This window comes from Pristiophorus japonicus, chromosome 14 (assembly GCF_044704955.1).
Source record: "Pristiophorus japonicus isolate sPriJap1 chromosome 14, sPriJap1.hap1, whole genome shotgun sequence".
In the NCBI taxonomy this organism is placed as follows: Eukaryota; Metazoa; Chordata; class Chondrichthyes; family Pristiophoridae; genus Pristiophorus; species Pristiophorus japonicus.
In genome coordinates this window covers 35325977-35351752 of record NC_091990.1, presented here as the reverse complement: position 1 = coordinate 35351752, position 25776 = coordinate 35325977, and the positions used below count along the sequence as shown (strand labels likewise).

The 25776-nt window shown below is 44.4% G+C and overlaps 1 protein-coding gene across 2 annotated transcripts in view; it reads right to left on the bottom strand.

Moving 5' to 3' along the window:
* Positions 1-25776, bottom strand: part of LOC139279857 (protein argonaute-3) — a 152500-nt gene that overhangs the window by 77891 nt on the left and 48833 nt on the right. The window contains exon 2 of one of the 2 annotated variants that reach the window (XM_070899128.1): positions 3378-3549. In XM_070899128.1, coding sequence (XP_070755229.1) covers positions 3378-3549 — 172 coding nt within the window. Of the gene's footprint in view, positions 1-3377; positions 3550-25776 lie in introns of those variants that run through there. The other variant, XM_070899129.1, reaches the window with a different exon arrangement.

Sequence of the window (25776 nt, the reverse complement as noted above, 5' to 3'; positions counted from 1 at the left end):
CTGCTACCCTTGTGGATGTACGTGGGCAGGTACAGCAAAAGCGGCGAGGTCAGGGCGAAAGAATGGCGAGAGATTGTAGAGGGATGTGATCAGGGCCCAGGAGAGGCGTGAGTTCAGAGCCAGAAGAGGCGAGGGCCCAGGGGCAGCATGGGCCAGCCCACAATGCGATATGTGTGCACACTAGGTCTGTGCAGCAGAGCAGGTCTCCAGTCGTCTTGGTTAACCCTTGCCACTGGACCAAAACCTAGCTCTGTCAAGCCCGTGTGGTGGCTAGTGTGCAACGGCCACCGCACGTTAAAAAATCTACGCACAGGCATCTTCCACCCTTTAAGATTTAGTTTGGGACCTGGAATTTTAGGTCCTTCATTGAAACACCTGTGAACTTTTTGACGTGGAAACAAGTCATCCCTGATTTGAGGGACTGCCTATGATGATGTGGATGGTCACCCATTTGTCTCTTTCTACACTATCCCTGCATCCTGAACTGTGTAGCACTGTTTCGAGGGTGACCACATTCTAGGGTGAGTACCATCCAAAAACCCCTTAACCTCTTTGATGCTGTAGAGTGTGACCAGTTCTTCTGAGGACAGAGATCCCCTATTCCAGAAACTCAATTTTCCGACAATGAGTGCAATTGTGCTCCCTCTGTATACATTGAGGATCCATGATTGCCCACATATCACAGTCCAAGAATTTCATGTGTGCCATATCACTGACTAACTGTTGAACTTAAAAAATGTAGATAACATAAGCATGAACTCCCACTAGAACCAACCAACTCTCCAAGGCTTCTTCAGTAGCACCTCCCAAACCCACGACCTCTACCACCTAGAAGGACAAGGGCAGCAGGTGCATGGACACACCACCATCTCCATGTTTCTCTCCAAGTTACACACCATCCTGACTTGGAAATATATTGCCATTCCTTCACTGTCGCTGGGTCAAACTCCTGGAAATCCCTCCTAACAGCACTGTGGGAGTACCTTCATTACACGGACTGCAGCTGTTCAAGACGGCGGCTCACCACCATCTTCTCAAGGGAAATTAGAGATGGGCAATAAGTGCTGGTTTTGCCAGCAAGCCGACATCCCATGAATATATATTAAAAAAAACCCTCAGAAATCAAACTTCATTTACTCACTTCACACAGGTATTAAATTAGAGAAAACAAAATCTGACCAACTACACTTTAATGTTCAACACCCTTCTAAGGCTGAAGCCCAACTAAGGCTAAGTCTCCCTTAATTTCTACCAGAGTTATTTTTTGAATTACTGAGGTTAATTCACTATGGAGCTGCACTTATTTAATTCACACTACAAAAGTTGGGAGCAGTTGTTGAATAAGTCATATACTTTCAATAAAAGATATTTCATAGAATGGCACCAAAATCCCAAAATTCTTTATTAAAATCCTGCAGGTTAATTTTCTACTGAAACACAATTCATATTTTGGAAATTATCAGAAGTCTGCACAACTTAAGAATTCAATTTGCCCCAAAAGAGAAATTGTACTGCAGGTGCCACTTCACTTGTTTCACTTGCAGATAGTCTACTGAGAGCCCCAAGTTGCTGCAAGAGCAATGACATTATCAGTTTATAACAAATATACTCCTGAAACCTGAAGCCATCGTCAGCAATAATCCTTGCAGGTGGACTTCAGATGCAAGCTATTGGTACTCAACTGTTAGCACAGCAAGTGCCCGAAACTGAAAATAACTACGAACTTTACAACACATGTATTATTCAAACAAATGAACACCTCAAAATGACTTAATGCTGCAACCTAGTTTTAGAATCCACATGACTGTTTAACAATCACTTAAATAGTTTAAAATGTCATCTAGAATTCCCAAAGAGATTAGTGTCTCGTCACTCTCAGCTATCCATTTGCCTCTAAATTGCATGAGTCTTTACATTAATTTAAATATCCAATAACCGATTTACAGTATACTGAATTATGAAACAGTATCACTAACACTGCCTTCTGAAACACCTATTGGGAAAAGACTGTACCAGTGCCATTAAAACTTTTTTCTTATACTAAACTTTCCAGAGTTGTTACCTTAATCCTCCAAACCAAATAAAACTCCCTTATCCAACTCCAATATAGCTCAAATTTAAATTGATGCATGCCAAGACAGTAGGTGGAATCTGACGACTGAAACATTTGATTATGCTGCAATGATTGATTGACAGCAAAGACTGATTGACAGCAAAGATTGATTGACAGCAACCATTTTCATTGGATCATCATCTTAAATGCTGGCTGCTTTCAGGTAAAATTAAATCCTATTCCTTCAATAATAATTATATCTAATGTTGATATTTTTTCAATGGTTCAAAATGAGGAAATAGCTTTATGTAGAAGTTATTATATTAGAAGTGCCAGCAATTTTTTGGACCTGCAGAATGATTAAAACAATCGGTTTACTGAAACAAGTTTCAGAGCAACATGGACCTTTGGAAACAGCTGGAGGAAGCAACAGGATGGTTAATAACATTTAAATATCAATGGTAGTGCAGAAAATCTGGATGACCGGGTACAATGCACCATAGATTGATCGGTTTACAAATTTGATTCCTTACATAGTAATTTTTGATCTTAGTCTTGGGGAAGTGCAAAGAGCCAGAAGGCTTCATCAGTGGGACAGACAAGTCAAACCACGCCACTCACCCAACTATTGTTCGGAAGCAGTTAGAGGGAGACAGTTATAGGGCTGGAAATATATTGCCCGCCCACTAAGGTAATGAATGATTGATTATACCCAAATGGGAAAGGGGGGAGTGGGAGAGGTTGGAACAGAAAAACACCTCAGTGTAATGGCCTCTTCTAGACATGGCAAATAGCCATTTTAAGGCATTGTGAAACAACCTCATGAAAAATTAAGTATAAAAATCTAACAAGCCCAAAATGTTGCTGTATTTTGTTCGGCTTTTAAGAAATAAAACATTTAGAAAGTCGTGAAAACTCAAAATTTGTAGATCTTGTTAAAAAGTGTCCAGACTTTCCCAGGCCTACTCATAATCCAGTGTCGGCTACATCATTGAGTTATTGCATTTAACAATGGGACTATTTAATAGAGAGAGATAATTATTTTTAGTTTTTTTTAATGAAAAGTGACTTATTCTCATTTGCTACTCAGTAACAGAAGTATTATTTAAATGTCAATGGTGATGGCACACTTCAGTCTTTGTGTTCTTTGAAGATAACTCAGCAGCCAGAATTATGCAACAGTATGCTTCACAACGTAATGATGTTTGTTCAATTCGATACTCCAAGTAAAAGGAAAATATACAAGAAGTGGGTATACAAGTAACACTGTACTCTGATGCTCCTTATTCTCCACCTCAAGTGTTATCCCCTTCTCTATACGCACCTGTTTACCCTGCGAGGACATTTATCTGGTTTAATATCTACCTCATAGAGGTAGACGTCAATCTTTGGGATATCTACTTGGAAGCAGTTGGCCAGCAGTTTAATCGGTTTTCCCATGGTGCCACATCCTGGACGCCTTGGCACCGTGAAGAGGGGCTGAGCCCCAACAGCTCCTGTAAGAAGAAAAGAACACTCAGTAAAATGAGTTAAAGCAGACATATACAGTTCTTTTTATTTCAAGGTGAACACCCTCTATTTTCCCCTCAATTATTTGTGAACTGTGACTGACAGGACAGCCTGCTCCCAAACCTCCACCTGATGACTGTACCCCAAACCCCAAAGGGAAGTGGTTGGTCCCTAATCAGTTTCTCCCCACAATGATTTTGATTAGATCCAAGAACTTAGCAACATGATAAGGGGTGGAAAGGGAAGAGGAGAAAGTGGGATGGAAGACAGTCTAACAAAAACAAATTTTAATCCTGCAAGCTTATACAATGTTAAAACTTCTTAATCATATCTTCACCCATTTGAGGTAGCAACGATAAAATAAAACAGATACAAGAGTGTCACAGGCTATGAAAAGCTTTTTTAAAAGTTTTCCTTCTTTTTTTTTTAAAAACAGTTGTGTTGATGCAATTCTATTAAAGTTCATCCACATATAAGTGAGATATTGTGACCACAACAAGCGAACATATGCAAATATACAGGAAAAAGGTAGGGTGTGGGCAAACACCAAATCCAGACATTTTATATATAAACAGGTTACAATGTTAATAATTTTGCAACCAAGATTAGAATCCTCAAAAAATTTGCAAGAAAAAAATACTAATATTTCATAATGTTTAGTCAGACTGGTTATTCTTTAGATTTACATTTCCTGACCAATTCTTAAAATGACCTTAAATGCATTCTTAAACACACAAACTATCCTCAACCATTAATGATGAATTTTCATCGGAGATTTTCACTCAAATTAATATCAATCCTAGGAAGAGTGAAACTATTAATAACATTGTAGAATGCGTTGATTCACTGTCTTTTCTACTCAACTGTTGTATGTGCATCATGGCAACATGAGATTAGATCTTAAGGTTTTCATTTCTGAAGCAATCAACTAATAGCACAATCATACAACAAAAGGCAAGTCATCCCACCATTACATCAACAGGAACTTACTTCCACAGCTGCAGGTATACAAAGACTTAAAATGAACCACTGTTATTATGTTCATTTATTATCTCGCAAAATATATTAACATAACTATCCTGAGACTTCAATATACCTTTATATATCTGAAGTATTATTGCATTAATTCAGTATGATGGCAATGAAAGGCATTAATACTAGTACCCTGCGATTAGCACTGATTCCCTTTATGCTAGCGATTTGTATGTCATTTATTTTGGAATACAGAAATAATGGCAAATGGGTGCAAATGAAGTACGAAAAGAAAAATTGCCAAAAAGCAGCAATAGAAGGTTGTAAGGAAGAAATAAATACTTTGATGGGAGAAAATATATTCAGTTCAGGAAATCATAAGATAGAATCTGAAAGCACCCCAAGTACTGTACTGGAAGTGCTCAACGACAGCACTGTTACAACTATGAAACAGGATAGTTTATGCATATGTTTGTGTTTATTGTGTGATTCATTTTTTTTGGGGGGGGGGGGGGGGAAGAGAGAGAGACAGCACAGCTCATGTAGCGAATGTTCTTTCTTGTGAATCATCAATTCTGCTGGTGACACGGGTCCCTTAGAGATCATTATTTTCCCACAATTTCACACACAATTCCAAAATTGGGGGATGTGGTTCTCCTATTCTGTGATTGAGGTGAAACTAATCTTTGAGTCACTCGGGTTGTTTTCATTTAATTCCTAGCATCATATATAGAGATCATGGGAGCAAGGCACCACTCTCGCTGACGGATGGCACAGATGATGAGAGAGGAAAGGAACCATAATGTGTGATGTGTAGAATATATATATGAGGTTCCAATCAAATGATGAACTTTTGGGTAGAAGTATCCCCAGTAAGAAAAGGCAAATGAAAGTTACGTTAGCCTCCAGATTAACACTGTGCGTCTTCTGTCTGTTTATTAATGGAAACATAAAAAGATAGAGACTGCCCCTTTACAGAGGGGGAACAAGAAAAATTAACTGTAACAATGTGCAAGAACTGAATTAAAGTCAGGGTGCACTTTCACTATAAAATCATTATTCAATCATTGACAATTGAACTTTTTAAAAAAAGACAGGAGGGGTGAAATTAAGTGAAACACTAATATTGCCATGAAGAAACGACAGCATGATATTTACTTCAGACTATAGGCTCAGATTTGGCTAGACACAGCATATTGGGGTCAAGTTTCGGGCTGCGCCTAGAACATCGCAGCCCCAACCTGGACGCCCGTTTTACACACCCAAAAGCGCGACAGAAAAACACCTCTTAATTCTCCGGCACCTTGCTGGTTGCTGGGAGCTCGGCGCGGCGCGCACACAGCAGCGGGGGGCGGAGCCACAGAGTCGCGCCGATTCTGGAAGTGGAGGAGGGCGTGGCTAAGTTAAATGAGGCAACTTCGGACCGGCAGCCCCGCGCATGCGCGTTGGAGCGCGCACGCGCGCGCAGTAGTCCAGAAACATTGGCACTCGGCCATTTTTAAAGGAACTTAAAGAAAAGTGCTGATTTGTCTCGTGGACCTCTGGAAATGCTTGGGATTGAATTTTGGTGATTTTTGTGTGTCTGAAGGAGTGCTTTTAGCAGCGCTGTTGAATAAATCACCTGCTGAAATCAGTGAGTGCTGCTTTTCACTGCTAAACTTCCAGAACAGGTGCTGCATAGTTGCATGCAAATTAAGAACTGTGTGTTTTGAAAAATAAGAGTGTCAATAGGGGTGCGTGCAATAAAGGTGCAGCAGTTATAATGGGTGACTTTAATATGCACATAGATTGGGTTAACCAAACTGGAAGCAATACGGTAGAGGAGGATTTCCTGGAGTGCATAAGGGATGGTTTTTTAGACCAATATGTCGAGGAACCAACTAGGGGGGAGGCCATCTTAGACTGGGTGTTGTGTAATGAGAGAGGATTAATTAGCAATCTCGTTGTGTGAGGCCCCTTGGGGAAGAGTGACCATAATATGGTGGAATTCTGCATTAGGATGGAGAATGAAACAGTTAATTCAGAGACCATGGTCCAGAACTTAAAGAAGGGTAACTTTGAAGGTATGAGGCGTCAATTGGCTAGGATAGATTGGCGAATGATACTGAAGGGGTTGACTGTGGATGGGCAATGGCAGACATTTAGAGACCGCATGGATGAACTACAACAATTGTACATTCCTGTCTGTCGTAAAAATAAAAAAGGGAAGGTGGCTCAACCGTGGCTATCAAGGGAAATCAGGGATAGCATTAAAGCCAAGGAAGTGGCATACAAATTGGCCAGAAATAGCAGCGAACCCGGGGACTGGGAGAAATTTAGAACTCAGCAGAGGAGGACTAAAGGTTTGATTAGGGCAGGGAAAATGGAGTACGAGAAGAAGCTTGCAGGGAACATTAAGACGGATTGCAAAAGTTTCTATAGATATGTAAAGAGAAAAAGGTTAGTAAAGACAAACGTGGGTCCCCTGCAGTCAGAATCGGGGGAAGTCATAACGGGGAACAAAGAAATGGCGGACCAATTGAACAAGTACTTTGGTTCGGTATTCACTGAGGAGGACACAAACAACCTTCCGGATATAAAAGGGGTCGGAGGGTCTAGTAAGGAGGAGGAACTGAGGGAAATCCTTATTAGTCGGGAAATTGTGTTGGGGAAATTGATGGGATTGAAGACCGATAAATCCCCAGGGCCTGATGGACTGCATCCCAGAGTACTTAAGGAGGTGGCCTTGGAAATAGTGGATGCATTGACAGTCATTTTCCAACATTCCATTGACTCTGGATCAGTTCCTATGGAGTGGAGGGTAGCCAATGTAACCCCACTTTTTAAAAAAGGAGGGAGAGAGAAAACAGGGAATTACAGACCGGTCAGCCTGACATCGGTAGTGGGTAAAATGATGGAATCAATTATTAAGGATGTCATCGCAGTGCATTTGGAAAGAGGTAATATGATAGGTCCAAGTCAGCATGGATTTGTGAAAGGGAAATCATGCTTGACAAATCTTCTGGAATTTTTTGAGGATGTTTCCAGTAGAGTGGACAAGGGAGAACCAGTTGATGTGGTATATTTGGACTTTCAGAAGGCTTTCGACAAAGTCCCACACAAGAGATTAATGTGCAAAGTTAAAGCACATGGGATTGGGGGCAGTGTGCTGACATGGATTGAGAACTGGTTGTCAGACAGGAAGCAAAGAGTAGGAGTAAATGGGGACTTTTCAGAATGGCGGGCAGTGACTAGTGGGGTGCCGCAGGGTTCTGTGCTGGGGCCCCAGCTGTTTACACTGTACCTTAATGATTTAGACGAGGGGATTAAATGTAGTATCTCCAAATTTGCGGATGACACTAAGTTGGGTGGCAGTGTGAGCTGCAAGGAGGATTCTATGAGGCTGCAGAGCGACTTGGATAGGTTAGGTGAGTGGGCAAATGCATGGCAGATGAAGTATAATGTGGATAAATGTGAGGTTATCCACTTTGGTGGTAAAAACAGAGAGACAGACTATTATCTGAATGGTGACAGATTAGGAAAAGGGCAGGTGCAAAGAGACCTGGGTGTCATGGTACATCAGTCATTGAAGGTTGGCATGCAGGTACAGCAGGCGGTTAAGAAAGCAAATGGCATGTTGGCCTTCATAGCGAGGGGATTTGAGTACAAGGGCAGGGAGGTGTTGCTACAATTGTACAGGGCCTTGGTGAGGCCACACCTGGAGTATTGTGTACAGTTTTGGTCTCCTAACCTGAGGAAGGACATTCTTGCTATTGAGGGAGTGCAGCGAAGGTTCACCAGACTGATTCCCAGGATGGCGGGACTGACCTATCAAGAAAGACTGGATCAACTGGGCTTGTATTCACTGGAGTTCAGAAGAATGAGAGGCGACCTCATAGAAACGTTTAAAATTCTGACGGGGTTAGACAGGTTAGATGCAGGAAGAATGTTCCCAATGTTGGGGAAGTCCAGAACCAGGGGACACAGTCTAAGGATAAGGGGGAAGCCATTTAGGACCGAGATGAGGAGGAATTTCTTCACCCAGAGAGTGGTGAACCTGTGGAATTCTCTACCACAGAAAGTTGTTGAGGCCAATTCATTAAATATATTCAAAAAGGAGTTAGATGAAGTCCTTACTACTAGGGGAATCAAGGGGTATGGTGAGAAAGCAGGAATGGGGTACTGAAGTTTCATGTTCAGCCATGAACTCATTGAATGGCGGTGCAGGCTAGAAGGGCCGAATGGCCTACTCCTGCACCTATTTTCTATGTTTCTATGTTCAATTCAATACAGCAATGGAACAATTTCCACCAAGAACAAAGAATTTCTTGCATGAGGAAGTGGAGATATTAGTCAACGTCATTGAGCAGAGATGGCAGGAGCTAGATACCAGCAACAGAGGTCGCATAAAGGTGCCACCTAAAGAAATGAAGAAACGCTGGAACCAAGTTGCAGAAGATTACTGCGCAGTGGTGCATACCAGGAGATCTGGAAGCCAGTGTAAAAATAAATGGCACGATCTTGGTCAAGTAGTTAGTGCAAGTAATATTTTCAATTATTAATGTAATCATAATTGTAATGTAACCATCTGTATGTCCCACCCTGCAGAAAGACGCACTCTGTAAAAAGTTATATTTTACTCTTTGCAGAAGAAATTGGCCCACAACAAAAGGGAAGCAACTCGAACAGGAGGAGGCACACCCAATCTGCATCCACTGACACCCTTGGAACAGAGGGTAGCTGCTATGATGAGTCGTACATGGAGAAAAGCAATCAGTACAGCACAAGCTGGGCCCGCACGCGAGGAAGAGGGCAAGTCCTGAAAATGCATCGTGGCCCTTCAAATCAACCTGCTGCCTGGCCTGCTATGTGTGAGGGTACTCATGCCACCCATCCTGCCCCCTCCGTGACGACGACGATGATCCTGAAGATACAGAACAAGAACTAGTACAACCAGATGCGGACGATCCAGACTGGATGATGATGACGACTTAAATGTCTACAGGGGAGAGAAATTAATGTTTATGAGCCCCCATTAAGGGGCATCAGAGTTTCAACCCCTTGCATAGGTTCTGATTCCACCTTCCATGGTTTTGATTCCAATGTTGCGGGTCCCAGTGGTGCTGCTGGTGTAATGGACACCCATTCACCCACCACCCCAGCCCACGACTCGCACTCGAGTGCTGTTGTCTGGAACACAGAGCGTCCCACCATCCCAGCCCGCGCCTCCCTGTGTAGTGGTGCCTCATGATGGCTAAGTTATGGAGCATGCAGCACACAACAGTGAAGTGACCGACAATCTGAGGAGAGTATTGCAAGTGGCCTCCAGAATGGTCCAGGCATCGGAAACGCTGTTTCAATATGCCAATGGTCCTCTCAATGATGCTGCGTGTCGCAATGTGCGCCATGTTGTATTGACGGTCAGCGTAGGGGTGTCATGAGCCAGGTGGTCAGGCCGTACCCTTTGTTGCCCAGTAGTCAGCTCTGCCCTTCTGGCTGCTGCTCAAACAAGTCAGATATAATGCTGTTGCGCTGCCAGGGTATCTCGCATCGACTGACATGATGCGCTGCTTGTCGTCACACACGAGCTGCACATTGATGGAGTGGAAACCTTTTCTATTCCTGTACTGCTTGGAATCCTCCACAGGTGCTCGCAAGGCTATGTGGGTACAATCAATGCAGCCCTGTACGTTTGGGAAGCCGGCAATCCTGAAGAAGCCCACCGCCCTCTCATGGATCGCTTGTGTGGTCATTGGGAAATTGATGAAGTCATTCCTCCCTGCACACAGTGCAGCCGTGACCTGGTAAATGCAGACATGTATTGCACGTTGAGAGATGGCGCACACATCTCCAGTTGTAGCCTGAAATGATCCCGAGGTATAGAAGGCAAGTGCAGCTGTTACCTTCACTTCAACAGACAAGGCAGTTGGGGTTCTGCTTCTGGGCTGCAAATCTACTCTCAGCATAACACAGATCGCAGCGACAACTTCTCTGCGGAAACGCAATCTTTTGACACAATCAGCCTCGCTCATGTCCAGGTACGAGTGCCTGGCTCGATATTGCAGACGTGGGTAAGGTCTCCTGCCCATCAGCCTACGGGCTATGACGTTCCTGGTGCGGACAGTCTATGACGTTCCTGGTGCGGTGAGCTCTAATCAATTCTCTCCTATGCAGTGAATTGCTGGCGAACCATTGCATAATCCGTGGTGTTGGCAATGCAGCACCCATTCTGCAAATTTAAGTTTCAAACTGGCTATCTGGCTGCCTCTCCCTGTTCCTGGCCGAATGGTCTCAGTCTTCCTCGCAGCTCGAAGGCTGCTTGCTGTGTCTTCGGCCGGCTTCAGCCACTGCCAACGCCCCTATCCCATGGCCGAATGGCCTCAGCTTCCCTCACAGCTCGAAGGCTGCTTGCTGTGTCTTCGGCTGCCGTCCAGCCACTGACGCCACCCCTGTCTCCTACATGGAAGGAAGGTCAGCCTGAAGCACCGCAGCTCGAAGGCTGCTTGCTGCCGCTGTTGTTGGGCTGCCGTCGAGTCACTGACGCTGCCCCTGTCTCCAACATGGAAGGCCTGCCTGAAGCACCGCAGCTCGAAGGCTGCTGCTGCTTCACACAGGTAGGAATATTCAATATTTTATCTTTGCTTTGTTTATAATTTTTTTAGTCAGATGGCTCTTTATTTGTCTAAGTAAGACTGTTGAATGCTTGTAGAATGTAATTACTTCCCCCCACCCTCCCCCCCCGCCTGAATTGTAAAGTGTAGGCAGGGTTTTTCTGAGCGTACAAAAATCTACACGTACTCCATTCTAAGTTAGTTTGGAGTAAATTTTCATTGCCTAAACTTTCAAAACAGGCGTAAGTGGCTGGACACGCCCCCTTTTGAAAAGAAAATCTGTTCCAAAATGAAACTGTTCTAACTGACTAGAACTGGAGCAAACTAAATGCCAAGAATTGCAATTTCTAAAATACTCCATTCTAAACCAGTTACTCCAAAAAAATAGGAGCAACTCAGGCCGAAACTTGACCCTAAGATAGCTACACTGCATATGGCCTTTCCCCAAGTGACCTGATCCCATCACATATTTGTGCTGCTGATCTGAATAAATAAGCAACTCTTAATTTCTGTCAAAAAACGCATATTTTTGGGAAATACCCTACCACCCACTCAGTGATCTGGATCATTCACATCCCCAAATAAGCTTTACGCCCTCAGACTGAAGGGAAAGACTCACTATTTTAAAATGTTACAAAAACAGACAGCACTGCTGAACAAAAGGCCAGACATTTCCAAATGTGTTTGATTTTAAAACTCAAATGCAATACAGGTACTATTTCTGTATTTAGCATGTTCCTTCTGAATACACCCACCCACCCATGAAGTGACGCAGTGCACATCACCACCCACAGAACACCACTCACTCATCCAGAACTGTAAATGTCAAATAATGGAGAGGATTAATCATCAGACAAACTTTAGAACACATCCCCACAGAACCGTACCAAGAACATAAAACAAATACAAGCTCAAAGCTGCTAAAGCATCAGCCCCATAACATGGAAGGTTCACTCGGTTGATTCCGGAGATGAGGGGGTTGACTTATGAGGAAAGGTTGAGTAGGTTGGGCCTCTACCCATTGGAATTCAGAAGAATGAGAGGTGATCTTATCGAAACGTATAAGATTATGAGGGGGCTTGACAAGGTGGGTGCAGAGAGGATGTTTCCACTGATGGGGGAGACAAGAACTAGACGGCATGATCTTAGAATAAGGGGCCGCCCATTTAAAATAGAGATGAGGAGAAATTTCTTCTGAGGGTTGTAAATCTGTAGAATTCACTGCCTCAGAGAGCTGTGGAAGCTGGGACATTGAATAAATTTAAGACAGAAATAGACAGTTTCTTAAACAATAAGGGGTTATGGGGAGCGGGCGGGGAAGTGGAGCTGAGTCCATGATCAGATCAGCCATGATCTTATTGAATGGCAGAGCAGGCTCGAGGGGCCGTATGGCCCACTCCTGTTCCTATTTCTTATGTTCTTATATCGGAGAAAAAAAATGCTGAACTCAAGGGCAGCCCTCGCCAATAGTTAAAATATAAAACTTGAGCTTTGCATGTTTCAGACTGCACAAGAAACAGAGTCAGGTTCTAGCCATGCTCACATTTTCCAAATTGGAAGATTGTCTTTTTTTTTAATAAAAGTTCCAATTAATCAGAATATATATTTATATAAAATATAGAGACAAAGTTCCACATGGCTGATGCTAAGTAAAGCCATTTAAATTATGTGTTGTACAGCAATAATGTGCGTGAACTTTATATAATTGAAGTCACAGATCTTGTCACGCCACAATGAATATCTACAATATGAATCAGGCCACATTACTAATTTTGTTGTATTCTCACTTCCTTTGATGCCAGTACTCACATTAAAAAGTTCACAGATCACTAGTTCAAGGTTGGGGGGCGGGCAGAATACTGCTCACTAGAAAGAATGTGAAACAACGACGTGCATTTATATACCGCCTTTAATGTCGTAAAATGCCCCAAGTCACTTCACAGGAGCAGGTACATGTCAACACTGAGCCAAAGATGACATTAGGCCCAAAAGCTTGGTCAAACAGATAGGTTTTAAAGGAGAGTCTTAAAGGAAGAGAGGCAAAGAGGTTTATGGAGGGAACTCCAGAGCTTACGGCTTAGATAGCTGAAGGCACGGCATAGTGGCGCGAAACAAGTTGGGGATGCACAAGAGGCCAGAATTGGAGGAACAGAGTTTTCAGGGGCTGTAGGAGGTTTCAGAGATAGGGAGGGGCGAAGCCACGTAGGGATTTGAACACAAGAATGAGAATTTTAAATTTGAATGTTGGCGGACTGGGAGCCAGTGAGCACAGTGGATGTAATGGGTGAATGGGATTTGGCACAAGTTAGAATACAGGCTGCAGAGTTTGGATGTATTTAAGTTTGTGATGGTAGAAGGACATCCAGGAGAACATTGGAATAGTTGAGTCTGGAGGAAACAAAAGCACAGATGAGGGTTCTGGAGCAGATGGGCTGAGGCAGGGGTAGAGATAGGTGGTATTACTGAGGTGGCAGTCGGTGATCTTGGTGATGGAAGAAGATATGTGGTCGGAAGCTCAGCTAAAGGTCAAATAGTGGCCGAGGTTGCAAACAGTCTGGTTGAGCCCGAGACAGTGGCCAGGAGTGGGATGGAAAACTATTTTAAATATTTCCTGTCCTAGAAAAGGTACTCTCTGTTGTGCTAGTCCAAAAACAGTCTCATTCAGCTGACAAAGACTTAATTGATGATACTGCAGTGGATTAGTCTCTACCTATTTCACAAATCTTTGAAGGTGGCAGAACAGGTCAACAAATTGGTTAATAAAACATGTGGGACCCTGGGCTTTATAAATAGAGGCAGAGTGTACAAAAGTCTGGAAGTTATGCTAAACCTATATAAAACACTTGTATTGTGTCCAATTCTAAGCACCACACTTTAGGAAGAATGTCAAGGCGTTGGAGAGGGTACAGAAGAGATTTACTAGAATGGTAGCAAGGATGGGGGACTTCAGTTACGTGGAGACTCCGGATAAGCTGGGGTTATTCGCCTTAGAGCAGAGAATGTCAAGAGGAGATTTGATAGGTGTACAAAATCATGAATGGTTTTGATAGAGTAAATAAGGAGAAACTGTTTCCAGTGGCAGAAGGGTCGATAACCAGAGGGGACAGATTTAAAGAGAGAGACAAAAGAACCAGGCACGAGGACTTTTTGTTTCACGCAGTGAGTTGTTAAGATCTGGAATGCACTGCTCGATAGGGTGTTGGAAGCAGATTCAATAGCAACTTTCAAAAGGGAATTGGATAAATACTGGAGGGGAAAAAACACAGGGTTATGGGGAAAGAGGTAAGTGGGACATTGGTTAACTCTTTCAAAGCCAGCAAAGGCTCGATGGACCAAATGGTCTCCTTCTGTGCTGTAAGAAGAATGGACCTGCAGCCTTCAAAATTCTAGAACACCATTGAAAAGGTTTAGGCCCAAGAAAGACAGAAATCCTTATTCATAACAGCAGGTGGTTAGAAAATACCCAGCGATTTGAATGCATCTTTTCTAGTTGTGGATTTCATCAAGGCTACTGTTGAAAGAAAAAATATGGCTTGGACCAACTAAGATGATCATCGCTTAAAACAATGTCCACCTTTGGGATTTCAACCTCAAGCCATTTCTTGGTTGTGAGCGAAGTGTGTTAGCACCAAATGGTGTTTTAAGCTCCCTTCAAAAGCTACCATAACTTTGCAAGAAATATCTGCCTCACTTTGTTGAATCACTTCTTTCACATATCCTATGTTTCCAAGTATCAACACAGAAAGTGAAAGATTTAAATAGTTTATATATGAACAGAGCACAAATCACAAATTTGTTGTACTGTCTGGCCCACTTGTATACATATATCACAGCAGAAGCCACTCAGGAGATTCTCTAAGTTATGGGACAGAAATATGGTCTTTTTTTACAAAAAAAAAAGCAGAGGGCATGGGTGCCAAAGCTTTGCCTTCGTGGGCTATGTAGATGTTTACCATGGAGCTTTGGGATAAATTCATGTTTTGATTAATTTTGCATACATCTCAGGTTACTGATTAAAAAGAGATCTTGGTGTTGTGATTTAATAATAAGTTACCGATGAAACAACACAACTGAACGCAGACTTTCCGAAGTTCCAGGCTCACAAAACACAAACCAGGACAAACCAGCAAGGAAATCTAAATAAAACAGCCAAGTCTTCAAGGACTAAACTGCCAGGGCTTAGAGGCCCACAGGTTCTCAGGCTATAGTGAACATCCTTGACCTAGGGGCTCCTCTACTGTGTCTAGAATACCTTTTGATAAAAATTGTTGTAGGATCTGTAGTTTTAAAATATAATGGCATATAAAATGTGTTTTTCAGAAATTAAAAAGAAAGCCAAAACCAACTCTGTCACAAAGGAGGATACTACAGTAACTAAATTCAATTATATCAAATTTTATAGCACAAAAACAGACTGTTCTGCGCAACATGTCTGTGCCGGGGGAAAGGGAGTCAATCATCATAGACAGTCCCTCAGAATCGAGGAAGACTTGCTTCCACTCCTGAAGTGAGTTCTTTGGTGGCTGAACAGTCCAACACGAGAGCCACAGACCCTGTCACAGGTGGGACAGATATTCGTCAGGGTGGAGGGGGGCGGGGGAGGATGGCACTGATTTACCACACGCTCTTTCCGCTGCCTGTGCCTGACCTCTTCACGCTCGCAGCGTTGAGATTCAAAGAGCTCAACGCCCTCCCGGATGCACTTTCTCCACCTAGGGCGGTCTTCGACCAGGGTCTCCCAGGCGTCATTGGTGATGTTGCACTTCATCAGGGAGGGTGTCCTTGTAACGTTTCCACTGCCCACCTTTGGCTCGTTTGCCATGAAGGAGCTCCGCGTAAAGCAGTTGCTTAGGGAGTCTCGTGTCTGGCATGCGAACTAAGTGGCCTACCCAGCGAAGCCGATCGAGTGTGGTTCGTGCTTCAATGCTGGGGATGTTAGCCTGGGCGAGGACACTGATGTTGATGCGTCTGTCCTCCCAGGGGATTTGCAGGATCTTGCGGAGACATCGTTGGTGATATCTCTCCAGAGACTTGATGTGTCTTCTGTAAGTCATCCATGCCTCTGATCCATACAGGAGGGCGGGTATTACTACAGTCCTGTAGACCATGAGCTTGGTGGTAGGTTTGAGGGCCTGGTCTTCGAACATGCTTTTCCTCAGGCGGCCGAAGACTACACTGGTGCACTGGAGGCGATGTTGAATCTTCGCATCAATGTCTGCCTTTGTTGATAAGAGGCTCCCGAGGTATGGGAAGTGGTCCACGTTGTCGAGGGCAGTGCCGTGAATCTTGATGACTGGGGGGGGGCAGTGCTGTGTGGCGAGGACAGGCTGGTGTAGGACCTTTGTCGTACGGATGTTAAGTGTAAGGCCCATGCTTTCATATGCCTCGGTGAATACATCGACTATATCCTGGAGTTCAGCCTCAGAATGTACTGCAGTTCAACGACAGAGGTTTGGGTGATCTTGGACCTAGTCTGGAGGTGGCGTAGGTTAAACAGCTTCCCACTGGTTCTGTAGTTCAGTTCCACTCCAGCAGGGAGCTTGTTGACAGTGAGGTGGAGCATGGCAGCGAGGAAGATTGAGAAGAGGGTTGGAGCAATGATGCATCCCTGTTTGACCCAGGTTCGGACGTGGAATGGGTCTGTAACGGATCCTCCGTTAAGGATCTCGGCCTGCATGTCATTGTGGAGCTGGCGAAGAACACTGACAAACTTTTGGGGGCACCCAAAACGGAGGAGGACGCTCCATAAACCCTCACAGTCGACAGTGTCAAAGGCCTTTGTAAGATTGAAAAAGGCCATGTATAAGGGCTGGCGCTGCTCCCTGCATTTTTCCTGCAGTTGTCGTGCTGCAAAGATCCTGTCCGTTGTTCCTCGTAGGGGGACGAAATCCGCACTGGGACTCTGGGAGGAGCTCTTCGGCCACAGGGAAAAGATGGTTGAGGAGCACTCTAGCGACAACCTTCTCAAAGGTTGGCAGCGACTACGCCCTGAAATTGTTGAACTCGATGCGGAGTCCAGAAGGCTGTAAAGTGCCTAAACTAAAGATGAGGTGCTGTTCCCCGAGCTTGTGTCGAGCTTCGTTGGAACAGTGCAGGAGATCGAGGACGGAGAGGTCAAAGTGGGAGTGGAGTGGAGAATTAAAGTGACAGGCGACCGGAAGCTCAGGGTCATACTTGTGGACTGAACAGAGGTGCTCCGCAAGACGGTCACCCAATCTACGCTTGGTCTCCCCAGTGTAGGAGACATCGTGAGCAGCGAATACAGTACAGGTGAAGCGTCGAAAATCCGGAGTTCCGGAATCCGGACCAATCGGTGGCAGGGTCGTCCGGAATCTGTAAAATGTTGCGGAATCCGGACCCGCTGACCCTGGAGTCCTGCCGCTGCCCGACCTCGGGCCTCGCCTCACTGCCCCTTGCCCCGCAACTTAGCTTGCCACCGCTCGCCTCACCCACCGCCGCTGCACTTACCTCGGGGCCTCCTCAGCGTACCGCCCAAACACCGCCTTGACGGCGGGCCCCGCCTGACGACCTCATTGACGGGGCTGGCGGCCCGAACAGCTCCTCAGCGGGGTTCCCCCCGCCCCCCAACCTCCTTCTGACACTCCGAAATCCGGAAACACCCAAACCTGGGCTCGGGTGTTTCCAGATTCGGGACGTCAGAAAGACGATCGAAAGTCCGGAAAAGCCCGGAATCCGGAACAGCCTCGGTCCCGAATTCTTGACGCTGCACCTGTATACTAAATTGAAAGAAGTATAAGTAAATTACTGTTTCACCTGGAAGCAGTATTTGGGGCCCTGGATAGTGGGAAGGAAGGACGTAAAAGGGCAGTTGTTGCATCTCCTGTGCTTGTATTACTCTTGTCAGGTACAAAAGGTGGTGGTGGCGGGAAGAGGTGGGGGAGGAAGAATTTTTTTTCTAAATTAGTTTAATCTTTGAACATTACCAAGCTGATATTAATTTGAAATCACAAACAACCTCTGGAGATGCCAGAGCTCTTTTCACAGAACAGTAAGAGAGATCAGAATTTTCAATATGTTCATCTTATTACAAACAAAAGCAATTCAAGAACACTTCAAATGTAAAGCACTAACTCCAAGCCAACATGTCTTTTGAAAGGCTTGTCATGCCCAACAAATTTATTGAAATTCCTCGAGGTAACAGAATTGCTGGATAAGGATAATATGGTAAGACATACATCCTGACTTTTGGAAGGCATTTAATGACATCTCACAATAGCCTCATCGCTAAAATTAAATCTCTGAAGATAAAAGAGGTAAAATAAGCCAGATAAACTGGCTAAGTAATAGGAAATGAATACGAATGTTAAATGGAAGAAATCTTATTGTGTAGATGTGACTAGTGGAAATGCCTTTGGTACATTCCTAGGACCTAGATTTATTAAAAATATCTGAGAAAATCTAATTAGAATGAGACGATAGCATGTTGCATAGTGAACTTCAATGTTCACAAGCAAGGGGTATAATTCAAAAATCTCGAAGACAGCAATTAGGCATCTGAATCAGAAATGGAATTTATTAAGAAGCGTGAGGTAGGCTTTCCTGATGAGTCAGTGGTTAACAGATCTTGGCTGATATGATATAAAGCTATATGGATATGTCCGTTATGGAGTTCACAAAGTTCAGAAGGAGTGGTATTGAGCAGTACAATTGGCCTCAATATCGGAGGCCTTGTGGGAATTGGGGAGGGGGTGAAAGGAGAGGAAAGAGTGAAATCAGCAAGTTCCTACACCTGATAATTGACCAGTGACTTCAGCTGTAATGACTCAGAGTAACAGCATGCCAGAACTATGGTCTAACTTTGCACGTGAAAAATTACTACTTGGATAAGTTACTGGACATCTTCCAAAACTCATGGAACCATACCACAGCACTCGTCACCGAGAAAAGGAGTGGATGAATAGGAGAGAGGGAAAATATTTGTAAAGGAATACAAATTGCCAGTTAAGTGCTTCAAGTCAGGAATTATTTAACTCCAAAAACAAGTTAAAACTAAAATCTAATCTTTGCCTTGTAAACGTGCCCCATTAGCAATTTGAGCACATAATCTAGGTTCACACTTCACTGGACTACTGAAGGAGTGCTGCACTGTTGGAGGTGCCATCTTCTGGATGAGACATTAAACCAAGGCCCTGTCTGTCCACTCAGGTGGCGTAAAAATTCCATGACACTATTCAAAGAGCAGGGGAATTCTCCCTGTTTCCTGGTCAAATACTTATCCCACAATCAATGTCACTAAAACAGATTATATGGTCATGCATCTCATTGCTGTTTGTGGGATCTTGTGGTCTGCAACTTGGCTGCCGCATTTCCCTACATTACAAGAGTGACTACACTTCAAATGTATTTAATTGGCTGCATAGTGGCTTGAGATGTTCGGAGGTTGTGAAAAGTGCTATATAAATGCGCGTTCTATCCTTTCCTTTAGATGTTAAACTGAGGCCCCATCTGCCTCTCAGGTGGTTGCAAAAGATCCCATAGCACTATGCAAAGAACAGTAGAGAGAGTTCTGTTGGTATCTAGCCAAAAGTTCTCTCCCAACTATCGAAAACAGATTAGCTGGTCATTCATGCATTTACTGTTTATGGGACCTTGATGTGTGCCAGCTGGCTACTGCATTTTTCTGTATAACAGTAACTGCACTTCAAATCAGATCAGCCATGATCTCATTAAATGGTGGAGCAGGCTTGAGGGGCCAGGTGGCCTACTTCTGCTCCTATTTCCGATGTAAAAGTAATCCATTAGTTGTAAAGTGCTTTGGGTATTCTGAGATGTGATGAGGCACTATGTAAATGCAATTTCTTTCTTACTAGGTTCCATCACACTTTACTTTCTATCACTGTCTCCACACTGACTCAATCTGGATAAATTGAACTTAATTTTCCATTGCTTCCTGAAGCAAGACTAGAAACTGTTCCCCATTTTCCATTGAACTGAAAATGATTCTTTCACATTTCCTTGCCCCTCCAAAGAAACTCTATGGACTGTGGAAAGGTGTCACTTTATACCAGTGTGAAAGAAAACATTTTCAGTTCAAACATGTACTGAGCGTTGTTTTTGTTACTGCCTGTCTTACACAACTGCTGTTCCTCAAGTTATATTGGCTGCAACTTAAGAGTTGCAGAACTGTACCAAAAGCTTAAGAGCACTGAACAGATCCTTCAAGTGAGGCTGTCCTCCCCTGCTTACATCCAGCAGAAATGTGAAGGACTTCAAATAGAAGAAACTGGATGCCTTACAATACTGCTGTCAGGAAACACTAAAAATAGCACTCGAGGACTCAGCTAGCCATGTACCAATTCATCAGTTAGGAGTGTGGCTTTTGGCTTATTTTTCATTTGGATAAATCCAGCAGTTGATTAATCTTACATCTGTCTGAAAAACGTCCTCATCACATTGACATTTACAACTACGAATTGAAAAAAATTAAATCCAGAGGTCAGAAGACAAGAGTTATTAATACAATTCTAGTAGTGCACACATGCCAGTGGTGCAACAGAGCTAGGAGGAACAAAGTTGGATAAAAAATTAACTTTATGGAAATGCAAAAGGAGTTAACACAAGATAGTCACACTAAAAACATGGGAAATATTTAGGGAACTGTTGGTAGGGTTCCATGAAATTCATATTGTGCAAATCAAAACAGCAGGACAGATGGAGATAGCATGACCAGGGTTAAACCCAAAGGTTTTTCTATAAGAAATCTGGTGGGTGTGACCACTAAAGTAAATTATAAAAAGACAAGTCAAAGCAGTTAAGAAAATAAAGGCAGAAATCAGATTTCCAGGACAAGAGGAAAACTGGGAAGTTAGATCCTCTTGCAAGACAAAGTACTTGATCATGAGTTTTTTTAAAAGTTGGGTAGCGAAAATAGAAGCTTTCACTAACACTTTCTTTCATCAATTCAGTACTGACTTCGGAAGGTTGACAGTGGCTAAATACTCAATTATTTTTATTTATTTATAAAAAAAAAGTCAAAAGAAATATCCTGAAATATAAATTGATGAAAATATCAAATGTATAAAGAAGAATATTTTGAGCTGATTGAGAGTTCGAGTAGGTGTGCACTTTCAAAATATAGTGGATAACGTTACACTTGCCCACATTGTATTCCATTTGCCGTGTTCTTGCCCACTCAGTCAACCTGTCTGTGGGCCCAAATTTCCCCAGGAGTTGCTCCGTTTTTTTTTGAGCAACTTGATTTTTCTGGAGTATCTTAAAAATCCCCATTCTGCACACTTAATTTGCGCCAGTGTAAGTGAGTTAGGATTTTTTTTAAGTTTCGTTTTTTTTCCCCAAAAGGGGCCGTTACCAGCCACCTACGCCTGTTTTGGCCATTTAAGCCAGTTTGGACAGCTAATAGTTGCTCCAAACTAACTTAGGCCAGTATATGGAACCACTTGTGGCGAGTTAAGAAATCAGCCAGAGATGGGGATGCGGGGGGGTAAAGGGAAGCACAGAGGATCTTGCAAAGCACTAAAAGCACTAAACACCTTCACAACAACATTAAAGAAGCATAAAAACCATCAATAATAAATAAATAAAAAATAAAACTTGAGTCACCTCGTGTATGCAACTGTGCACACTCTAAGTGATTGCTTCCAAACAACAGGATTCCATGAACTCCGGGGGAACCTGTCTGACAGACGTGCCCCGCCTGCTATTGTCTCTGGAGGCTTTTGGTTCTTTGCTTTGCACAGGCACCCCCTGCCCTATCGCCAATTCTTCCCGTGTGAGTATCAGCAAGCTGTTCAGCCGCGGTGAGGCATCACAGCTGTGCCTGATCCCATCCTTGCTTGACGTTCACACGTATGCGATTCCAACAGGTGTCACTGGATTGTGATCGGGGCAGGAACACAGTGACTCTGAGGCCACATCTACACACCCTTACTGCAGCCATGCTGAGATCCCTTCGGCCAGGGATAGGGGTGGCGAGCATCGGGTCGTCCCTTTGGCCAGGGATAGGGGCGGCGACGCACTGGGAGGGCAAGGAGCTACTGGCGCATGCGCGCAGGCTTCACTGCGCATGCGCGCAGCTGCCGGCACTGTTTTCGGCGCAAGGCTGTAGCTCCGTCTCTCACTTGACAGGAAACGCCACGCCAGGACCCAGGACACAGAGCAGAGCGGCCAGAATTCTTGCTAAGTTTTTTGGCGTCGTTTTGAGTGCACAAAGTTGGTGCATCTCGGGAGAGTGCGCCGGAAAAAGGGGTTGGGGAAATTTGGGCCCTATATCTCTCTGCAGACCTCTGTGTCCTCCTCACAGCTTACTTTCCTGCCTAAATTTGCGTCATCAGCAAACTTAGATACATCATCAAAGTCATTAATATAGATTATAAATAGCTGGATCCTTACAGTACCCAGTTTTAGAAACCAGGGGTGTTCAAAATGTATAGACAAGTGAAGGGTTGAGAATAAGTTATGTTTTACCCGGGACTGCTTAAGTTTAGTTTTCTGAGGAAGACTTGCATTAGAATTGAGAAAATGTTTTTAATGAGTTAGATTAGAGGATGCATAACATTCCACATGGGGGCCCACAGCATGATATGGCCTTGTTTATCGTCTGTAAGTTTAGGATTTTGACTTCGTCTTTAATTTGGCCAATGAAGGCCAACCTATGTTTCTTCCATTATTGCTAATAATCATATTATAATGCCAAGATAGAATTTGGAGTTTGTCTAACAGAACTGCTTGCGAAGATAATTAAAAGTTAATTAGTATAAAAGACATAGAATGTATCGGCTGGACCAGGGAGGACAAGACAAGATGAGATAAGAGACTATGGGCTGGATTTTTGGCTTTTTGGCTTTTTGCGTTTTTGCTCATTTCTGGGCGCAATTCGCGGCAGATTCAAAAATTTAGTGCCGGGTTAACGTTAGCTCCAGAGCAAGCAACTTTCGCCAAATGAATGTTCAAAAGGAGCATTAGTATTAACTCTGGCGTTGCAGCAGACAATTTGTGCGCTGGAGCTGAAAGTTCCGTCGCTGAAAGAATTGGCCGTTCTGCGCATGCGCACATTTTTTGTTCCCTTCCCGTGCTTTTGGTCTACTGTCCATGCGCAGTACACCTGGGACTGAATCAGCCATTTTACATTTGGATTTTGATGATGGAGGACGACGATTTGAGACAGCGTGCCAGGCGATTCAGCCATGAGGCTAATAAAGCTCTAGTGGAGGGTGTGGAAAGAAGATGGCAGGAGTTGAATCGTAGAGGTGGATCTAGATCACTGCCATCCATTTTTAAAAGAATTTGGAGGGAAATCGCTGAGGAGGTCTCTGCCTCAGACATTGTGATCAGTACTGGCACACAGTGCCGAAAGAAGGTTAATGCTCTTTCAAGAGTCGTTAGTGAGTACAATTTTAATTCATGTACTTCTTCATTATTTCAATTATAAATCTGACACACTATTGGTTCTCATGCTGTTGGGCTGTTGGTGCCTCTGAGCTCTCTGTGGGTTGCCTCCTAAAATGCATGACATATAGGTAAGCTTAGTTTGGCACCCTAAAGAATAATCTTTACACATTGTTAAAATTGCTTTCTGGCTCCACACTTCGATATCCTCCTGATGAACCAGGTGTAACTTCCAAGGCCATTAAACAGAGGACTGCATTACATTCAGACAGTATGGTATAAGTGCTTTGGTGGCTATCTGTGCCACAAGAGCAGATGGACCCTCTTGTAACCATTCCTATTTTCATGTTTGCAGGCAAAGAAGTCACACAATCGCCGCGAGCAGGTGCGGACAGGCAGCAGTCCGCCTCAGACCCTGCCACTCACCAACATCGAGGAAAGAGTGGCAGGCCTCATCGGTGTCTCAGGTCGGGTAACTGCCACTGGGCGCGCTAACCACGGCTCAGAAACTGAGGATAAGTCCTGCACACTCCCTGGGCTGGATTGGGGCAATGTCATGCAGTGTCTCTGGACTAGATATAATGGAGTAGCGGCGATCCTTCAAATGAGCCTGTGCTATGCGACCTTCCTCGTATCACCCTGCCCCCTCCCCTGCTGCTAACCACTCATCTGTTGCTTTCTACTTCCAGGTGACCAGTCATAGGCACAGCATCCCTCAAGGGAACACTCCACGTCAGGCCATCGTCTAGAGTAGGAGGAGGAAGAGAGGAGGATACAGATGAGCCGACTCCGGCATAGCAACTGGCGCAGCTTCAATCCACCCGTTTTATCATCTCTGAGGATGACATGACGTTCTCGGGTTCTGACGACTTTGTGGCTCTTGGGACTAGTGGCGGGCAGCAACACGGTGCTGGGGTCGAATTCCGTTTGCCATCTCTCTGGAGGGTGAGTCAGCAAAGTCGATCTGCTGACAGGCAGGCAGACATGGAACTGGACAAGGTGGGAATGTCCAGGGAGAGCATCCAGGTCAGCCGTCAGCTCCTTAATGTCTTGGGTAGGATTCCCGCGAGCATCAACAGTCTCAAAGCAATCATTACGGAGGTAGGGCTGCAGATTGTCAGTGTGAGCCGTGATATGGCGATGCCATCAATGCCCACACAAGGCTGGTGGCCTCCAGCAGTGACCGTGAAGCCCCGGAGAGTGTGGCGCGAATCCTTGTGGAATATGGCACATCATAGGCACAAGCTCTGCTTCACCTTGGGCAGGTGATGCAGTCCATAAACCCTCCCGCCATACTTTCTGCGTTCCCCGCTGTCACACCCAAACCAAAACCACCTGTGACTGGCGATACCGATGAAGAGGCTAGCGTTCAATTATGAGCTGCTGACGTAAGGCTTTTGCAGCGGCGAACATGATGCCTCCGCTATGGTTGTGGTGGGGGCATGGGTTCCTCGTCGGGCTCCTCTTCCTCCTTCTCCCCCCTCTCTCCTGTGTTGGTCGTGGAATCCCCATTATGGCTAAGTTGTGTAGCATACATCTCACCACAATGAACTCATAGATCTGCTGAGGGGAGTATTGTAGGTAGCCTCCAGAGTGGTCCAAGCATCAGAAGCACTGCTTGAGCACACCAATTGCCTGTTTGACGATAATGCATATGGCTGATGCTGGAACAGGCCTGAGACACTGCTCTCACACAACATGAAAGCATTATGGATGTTCCCTGGATATTGGCCATTGACTGTCATGATGCGCTGAGTATGGTCGCAGACGATCTGTACGTTCAAGGAGTGGAATCCCTTTCGGTTTCAGAAAATCTCAGCATTCTGTAAAGTTGCTCGCAGGGCGATGTGCATACAGTCAGGGGCACCCTGAACCTTGGGGAAGCCAGCAAATCGTCTAAAACCTATAGCCTTCTCATTTTGGGTTGCCTTGGTCATTGGGAAGTTTATGAAGTCCATTCTGCGTGCGTACAGTGCATTAGTCCCCTGGCGAATGCAGCAATGTGTAGCGTACTGCGAGATGGAGCACATGTCCCCCGCTGATGCCTGAAAGGAGCCAGAGGCATAAAAGGCAAGTGCCACAGTCACCTTCACCTCGATGGGCAGTGCAGTCCTGTTGCCGCTGGTAGGCTAGGTCTGCCTGTATATCTCTGATCACCTGCTTTCGGAAGCGCAGCTTTCTAATGCACTGTTCCTCAGAGAACTGGAGGTATGAACAATGTTCCCTGTAAACTCGTGGGGGATAAGGCCTCCTCCCTGTACGTCTGCAACCTCTTGGATTACGCTG